This window comes from Penicillium pulvis, assembly GCF_028828015.1.
Source record: "Penicillium pulvis strain IBT 33274 chromosome Unknown contig_12_segment0_segment0, whole genome shotgun sequence".
NCBI lineage: Eukaryota > Fungi > Ascomycota > Eurotiomycetes > Eurotiales > Aspergillaceae > Penicillium > Penicillium pulvis.
Genome location: NW_026643072.1, coordinates 4641660 through 4649848, shown reverse-complemented (window position 1 = coordinate 4649848; position 8189 = coordinate 4641660). Strand labels below are relative to the sequence as shown.

Sequence of the window (8189 nt, the reverse complement as noted above, 5' to 3'; positions counted from 1 at the left end):
CTAACCACCCTAAATACTAGTGTTCGATTATATAATCTACGCTAACTATATACAGTTAGAAAGGGGGTTTTTATATTAGTCGCCTATAAATATTAGATCCTATTAAATTTCTAGCTTCTATAATATATTTTTAGGCGAGATATTAAAGATTATAAGCGTAAGAATTTTATTACTATATTAGGACTAGCGTAGTTTTACCTACTCCTATAAGACTACTAATAAGTACTAACTTTAAATATAGATTATAAGGGCTATGATCTTTTAATATTAAATATAAAGGTACTTTTTAAATAGCTAAAGATAGGAGATTCCTTTACTACTAATTTTATATAATATTAAGCCTATATTATAGTAAGTATATATTTATGATTCCCCTTATAGAATAAATACTATAAATAGTATAAAAATTATTAATAAGTTAGTATCTATAGTATATCTATATCTATAGATATTCTAGGTATAAGGGTAGTAGTAGATTATACTATAGAAGTATTTACTCCTATATATATTTCTAATCTCTAAATAATATATTTAGCTTTTAGTAAAGTCTTATTATTCCCGCCCTCTTTATATTATTTTTTAATATATTTCTAGTCTAAATATATTAAGAATAATAAACTCGCGACTACTAAGAGCTAAAGGATTTAAATAAGGTTTATGGGCTAATAGACACATACTATAGGTAATAGGTATACGTAAAATAGACTAATCAGGATATTAAGAAATATATTAGGGTTAAGTATATTTAACCACTATAGTATAGACTTTAATATAATTATTTCTATAATAAACTACATAATTATAATACTTATAAATATAGAATAATACTATATAAATAATATAAGTCATAGGGTAATAAATTCTCGCTACTAAGAGCTCAAGGATTTAAATAAGGTTTATAGGCTAATAGATATAAACTATAGATAATAGGTATATATAAAATAGACTAATTAGGATATTAAGAAATATATTAGGGTTAAGTGTATTTAACCACTATAATATAGGAAATAAAGAAAAGATATCTTCCTTACTTTTAGAGGAGCCCTAATATGCTATATAGGTTTATATCTACTACTTATTATATATACTTTATATTAATCCTTAATACTAATAAGATCACCTCTATAATCGTAGATTAGAATACTGATTCTAGGAGCTCGATCTATTCCAAGATATCTACTACAGGTTCCTAGGACTGGCTGAAGTGAATCCAGGAACGTATCAGTAGGTCTTAGGAGCCTTATTGTTCCTAGAGTTACAAGTACAGTTCCCAAGCAACAACAGGTGTGCAAAAGCTGAAGTGTCTGAGAGTGGGGTCTCATAGCAATAGTCCTCCAAAAGCCGAAGTTTAATACTACTGCTTAGTTAATAATCACTAACCAACATTTTCTTGCTGACGTCCGTTTGATTAGACATACAGCGTAGTGAGCTCTGTTATAAAAGCCCTCTACTCTACTAGTATACCTTAGCGGCATTTTCCAAAGTCTTGACCCTTACTTGGTATTACCAAGACAACATGTTTAACGCAGCCCAAACTGGGTTCAACATTCAGGCCACTCTATTCTTTGTTCCGGAAGATATACCGGAAGTCCTCGAAGCATTAAAATCGGTGTACAAGAGAACAATAGCCGAGCCTGAATGTCTTTCTTTCCAAGTATATCAGCTGCTTGACGACCCCGGACAAATACTTCTAGTAGAAGACTGGTCCGTTCAGATACTTGACTTTCAAGTCTCCCCAGTTTCACTCGGAACTAATGTTATTAATTTATAGGGAAACCCCCTTAGAGCGTTATATGGCTGTACGTTGACATGGTTTGCATCTATATTCAACTCTTTTACAAGCCTGTGATGAATAGGACTAATGAGTTACGGATACACATAGGAGAGGCTTAAAGTAGGTTATATGCAGGAATTTTTTGCGGTCATCGAGCCCTTATTTATAAAGGCTCAGGAGGTTAAGGTGTTTAACCGTCTCGTCAATTCCATTGAATAAGCTGCGATCAGCGTACCGACATATATGGTTCAGGTCGATTGGTTCTACTTCTTTCTTACATTCTTCTACCGTCCGTTTGCTCCAATAGAAAAGAAAATACTTTCGATCAACTTTCCTCGACAGTAACCACCAAAGCTGGACCTCTAGGAACAGATTCAGCTGCCAGGAGCAGTTGAGCCCAATCTACGATCTTAGAGGCAGTTTCATCAATGTCAAGGATTGATATGAGCTATAGGATAAGTGGAGGACACGCATCGTTTGCATACTCGACCGGACCCTCCTCCCTACAATTAAGCCAACAATATGAGCGTCTGCGAGAGCTGGATAACATGACCACTTTTTTCCCTGATGTGAAGCTTCCACAGCGGCCATGTTGAGGCGCTTCAACGCTCGCCGACCTCCCCAGGTCTTTTGCACGACTTCGTTCCCCATCGTCCGACATAATTTAGTGGGATGCGGGTTTTTGGATGCGATAAAACGTTCGAGGACGAGGATGTCACGATTGGTTCTGACGTCACTTTAAAATTGGTATAAAAGCAACCAGTGACTCCTTGGAAGATTTCAAAAGGTGATTCAAATATGTGACTAGTGTCATTTGCTCTCTTATAGCGTAGTACACACTCGTCTCATGGATAACAAGATATTTCTGGCGGACGACGATATTCCGTCTCCCATTCGCCTCGCAAGTAACAATAAGTGCCAACCAGACATTCCAACGGAACGTTTATCCACCCTACATCATTCAGGGTACACCCTTCAATCGCCTCCCCTTCATCGTCAATCCTGAACCCGTCTTCGTCGTATGGACTGTACTCCTGCCAATCCCCCCGAATGATGCGCACAATCGCCATGTTTTCTCTTTCGTCGGCAAGAGCCGACTCTAGCATCTCTTGCGTGACCTGGATACAGTACCTATATCGCTGTGACTCAATAACTCTGATTCGTTCCGGATCAAACTCAAGGCCTTGCTCCTCCTGTTCGGCAGTTGCCGCCCACTGCTTGAAATGGTCCCGAATCACCGCCGGGGTGGCACCATCAAACTTCTGTGGGTCGTCAAACACGGTCAGAGCCAGATTATCAAGCAGATCAATGCCTGCCATCGCTTCCAGCGACTCCGTGGTATCAGCGAGAATACGGCGCATGAATTCGTCCCAGTCTGCGTCGCTCTGATATATAGAGCGGTAGATAACAAGACCCCATATACGATGGCCATCTTCACGAAGCCACTTCTCTATTTTGTCGGCATCGTTGTTTTGTGCGCTGCAGTGTGGGTGGCGTGGAGATAGTTCTTGTACCGGGTGATATTGAGCTGGTGGGCGCGTGTATTTTTGCATAGGGTTTGCAGGTGCCATTGACGAGCAGTATCCTTGTAGGGCGAAGTTCAGATGGCAACTTTTTTGCCTAGCACGAAGCGTGCGCGACGCAACTGTTGAGATGCTCAAGTTTCGAAATAGCCGGTTGCGGAGAGTCCTATTAAGAGCAAGATTCATTTCATGTGATGTACACAGGTGTGAAGAGATAGGGGATACTTTTAGCAGATAAAATCGATGACTATTAGACAAACAACGCAAACTAGGAATTGGTCAAACTTCGGCTAAGAAGCTTCGAGGAGTATAACATCAGTGCTTTGATTGGATCGGTTTCAGGATTAGGCTTTGGCAATAGGCCCCCATTTTCCAAATTCCAGGGCCCAGCCTAACCCATAAAATTCATAGCGGGCCCATGGGCCCTATTACGGCGTAACTCCGTTATTAGGGCATGATATCAGAATAGGTCGATATAGTGCCTAATCCTATCCAATCTACCCTCGAAGAGCACCTATATGACTCGCTTAACTAGGGCTCTGCCCTATTATATATATATCTACCATAGTTAAGGAATAAGTTAATTCTTTAAGGATTGGTCTTTATTAATTCTATAGTTAAATTATATATAATATCTTAATCTTACCTAGTCTATATATTTATCTTAATAATTCTAATCCTTCTACCCCTAACTACCTATTATAAAAGAAAAGATAGTTACCCATTTTCTAAGGCAGAAATCATAGAATATCTTAGATATCCCAAAATAGTACTAAATCACTTCTAATTCAGCTTCTAGATTAAGAGTGAGCTCTAGACTTATCTAGAGCTAGTCTATAATAAAGAGATATTTAGAGTAAGATTATTATAAACCGCTTACTTAGCTCTTACTCCCTCTATATTAAGGACGAAGAAGAATCTCTCTCTTTTAATTCTTTCCTTCCTTAAGAATTAGTTTTAGAACTAATATGATCTATATTGCCTTAGACCTTAAATCCATACTATATTAGTACTATTTCATATTTCTTTTAGGTCTCTTTTACTATCTTCTTACATAGCCCTTCTACTCCTTATACTTTAGTTAATTAAACCTATAGAATATACTAAAGCTTAACTATATATCATCAAAAAGAAATCTTAGCAAAAAGAATACATAAATTTAGGTAGTACAAGGGAGGAATCAGGCCAAAATCAGGTAGGGTCAGGCATCAGTTTTGCCCTATCTTAAAAAAGCGCCCCTATGGGGGCCCCATAGGGCCCTAAATTGGGAGGGCCCTAAATAGGGGCATGGATCTTTTGGATTAGGTTAGGCCCTAGAATTTGGAAATAGGGCCCCATTTTCTGAAGCCTAGCCATCATCAAGGTCAAAACATTTCCTTATGGATCGCCTGCCTATGTGCTTTTATATTTTCTTGCCGACTCGTGGTATGGCTACACCAAGGGCACTTAAATGACCTTGGATTGATATGTTGCATCTCGATATGCCGCATCAAAACTCCTTTGCGTGAGAACGACCGATCATAGCCACAGCCTTTCCACTCGCATTTCAAGGTTCCAGATTTGATATCCCTATGCATGGTTAGAAAAGCCACTACCAAATAACAAAGTAGAAGTAGAATTTACCTCTTCTTTGATTTAGGGCGGGAGTGGAAGGGCATTTGGCTCTCAATTATGCAGAAGCTAAGAGAGCCATCTGGTTCACTTGCTTCGACTGTCATCGGACGGATTGCCATGAGGCCTGCCCGATTGTTATGATATCCATCATCGCAGGGGCTCACATTTGGAATGATGGCGTTTGTTTGCTTTGAAGGAGGCTTGAAATTCACCCCGCTAGAAGAATTTGGGATTGTACTTGGGTTTGAGTTGGTCGAAATAGAATGCGCTCTGGCGCCAAGTGAGACAGGATATGAGAGAGGTGGCATAGTGTAGCTATAAGAGGGGGCTGTTGACAAGGCAACAGTAGTAGTTGGTAGTTGGTCTAGAGAAGACATGTGAAAACCTTGTAATTCTGGAAGCATATCGTTTCTCCAGCTCTCCAGGTCTGCGTTAGGCCAATGAAACGCAGGCTCGGGATTTTGTATGTGGTTGCTGATATGTGTTGGCCACACCATTCTGCGCAGATCAAAGGACAAGGGGAGTATTCTTAAAATAATGGACATCGAACTCTAGACTAAGAAGAGCTTGAGTATTTATTAGAAAACTCGGGAATTGGCACATGGGGGTCAACGTTTGTCTTAGTGAGCTACTAGTAAATTTCGACCTCAGACCTGCGATTCTAAACATACGAGATTGGAAATGTTCCTAAATGAGCGACTCCACAGCCCGGGAGTCTGATCGCCAGTGGGCCCCTTCTGTGTCCCTTACGCGTGCAGCTTCAAAATGATACACAGAGTAGATGTTCTAGATTGTCATTGGGACTGGTTGAACATTTGTCGGAATGTGCCGTTACCTATTCACTAAAGGACCTTCCCAGAAAATATCCAAATTTGGAATACTTCCAAATACTGAATGTCTCTATTTATGGAATAGTATCTCCCCTAGTCGCCCACTAATTTCCGAAGCCACCGCCAATCCATCACGTGACGAAGGCGCAGCAAGCCTGGTAGGAGCCAGCCGCCAGGTGTGCACCTCAATCTCTGGATATACTTTTTCGGGAACTGCCTATGCTCAATCAATTTATGCTGCAATACAATTTCAGCCAGTGTAGAGAAGGGCAATAGATGACAACAACAAGAATATACGAAACAGCGCAACTCTACAACTACTGAGACAGCAGGTCTTTGCCGAAAGCGGGGACTAGTGACTAGTCAGTTGCGACCTACGCGAAGAGCCCGGCAACGGCGCCAGCGCACGCACGCAAATATTGGACCGAGCGGGGTTTCAGGGGAAATGTTCCTCACTGCACCTAACGATCCGTCATTGAAAAGTGCACCTTAGAGGATTATCTTTCATTCGAACCGGCCTAATTATGGCTTCAGGTCAATATGGTTCTCACTCAGATCGGGCCCCACAAGCCACATATGCTAAAGCTGTGCCAGATACCCGAAATGTAGCAATCCGACCGGCACGAGAATTCCTTTGGGTGGATTTCCAGGATGACCAGTCGAAGGGCCGCGAATCTCTCCGATCTAGACAGGCCTTTGTGAGGATCCGACATCATCGGCTGCAGAGAGAAAGACAGGTGCAGCAATGCGAAACTGCCACCGGACTGTTCTCCACCGGACCGTTCTCCACTGGACACTGTCCACCAAAGCCCCATACCATGGGAGCTCATAGCTCAAGAACCCACCGCCATCGACTTTCAAAGAGTGATCATAGTGATGAATATGATGAGTGTCCAATTCAGCAGACCGCAGTACTGTCATCGTCTCTCGAACCAGGGGTCCTTGATGGAGGCCCTGCCCTGGCTATTAGCACAAAACAAAATCCGAACATCTATTTTCATCACTGTGAGTACATATTGCATTGGACGTTGGACTTCCTACTCTCGTTCAGACAGTGCTAATCTTTCCTTGGTGTGTCTTTTTAACCGAGCATCTAGACCGAATACATAGCGCCAGATCCTGCTTCCCTCTCTGTTCCAACGATGTGACAGTTTGGTTTTGGAAAAAGGCACTTGAAGACCCCACATTGATGCAGATCAAATTATCGATTAGTGCATCCCATCGAGCTGCGATTCTAACCGCATCTGGTGCCTCGACGGCAATTGTGCAGAAACCGGCGCAGGATGCACTTCGCCTTCGTGTTGGAACAATCAAATCTCTTCAATCCTTACTGCAAAGCGCAGCCACAGTATACTCTGAGAAAACTATTTTCATCATTGCTCACATTATTACTGCTGAGGTAAGAGCCTACCTCTACCATTCACTTCTTCAAACTGGATTACAGAACATTTCTGGCTCATTATAAGTGATTTAGGCTTTAGAGGCCAATTCGGAGGCTGCTGAGACGCACATGAACGGCTTGAAGAGAATAATTGCCGCATCAGGCGGGATGAACATTCTAGGGCATGGAACACTTGCTATGCTATACTGGTAAGACACGCGATAAGCCGTATTAGTGGCCTTCACTTATTTGTTGTTGTCCATTGTGTAGTTGTGAATTCTTGCGAGGCATCATGACAAGATCACCGCCAATGCTCGAGATGTGCACAAAGTTTCAGAGTAGGGTCCTCAAAGAGTCCGCTTTTTTCAAAGCGAATGATCACTTCACGGAAACCCACACTTTTGGCTCTCGCTTCTTCACCACTTCGTGGTCTCGAGACATCCACCCTATGCTTAAGTCAATCATATGCTCATTTCAACGGCTCGTCTCTTATTATGAGACTTTTGACAACGTTCATGCTGAACCAATGTCGGTTGAAAACGATTCCTTACTTTATATAAGTTATCGACTATTATCACTACCATATCAGTGTCCACTCAATTTCTTTCAAGAAACTTTACGGCTCTCGATCTTGACTTACTCTTGTGTTCGGATCTGGAATCTTTATGGAATCCCATGCCTCGAATGCCTGGTTGAAATGCTTCGACAAAGCCTCTTTAGAAGCTTCTCTATCCTTAGAAGTACAGCATCTGACCTGCTTTTCTGGATTCTTTTTATAGGCAGCCTTGCATCCAAGGGAATGAAGTCCAGTCCATGGTTTGTAGCACAACTAAAGGATGTTGCAGAGCAATTGTCGTTGAAAGATTGGAAAAGTGCGATGTCGATACTAGAGAAATTCTTTTTTGTCTATCGGCCTTGCGATGAGCCGGCGAAAGAATTTTGGGATTCCACTTTTCGAGCAGGTATCATGAAGAACCAAAGGGGCTACGTTTGGTGATAGTGGGTACCCAGTCATTGGATACTGGACTGTACCTATTAAGATTGAAACCATAATTGGACTTTTTGCG

General features: G+C 41.4%; 2 protein-coding genes across 2 annotated transcripts; one reads left to right on the top strand and one right to left on the bottom strand.

The window, feature by feature from the left end:
- Window positions 1-2619: 2619 nt before the first annotated feature.
- N7503_002975 (uncharacterized protein) lies at window positions 2620-3345 on the bottom strand (the record flags this gene model as incomplete). The annotated part of the gene is made up of 1 exon (XM_057062522.1): window positions 2620-3345. One exon carries the CDS (start codon window positions 3343-3345, stop codon window positions 2620-2622), a length of 726 nt encoding a protein of 241 aa, XP_056926484.1.
- Window positions 3346-6265: 2920 nt separating this feature from the next.
- On the top strand, window positions 6266-7335 carry N7503_002974 (uncharacterized protein; the record flags this gene model as incomplete). Its single annotated transcript, XM_057062521.1, has 3 exons — window positions 6266-6746; window positions 6893-7140; window positions 7216-7335. 3 exons carry the CDS (start codon window positions 6266-6268, stop codon window positions 7333-7335), a joined length of 849 nt encoding a protein of 282 aa, XP_056926483.1.
- Between the last annotated feature and the right edge of the window lie 854 nt (window positions 7336-8189).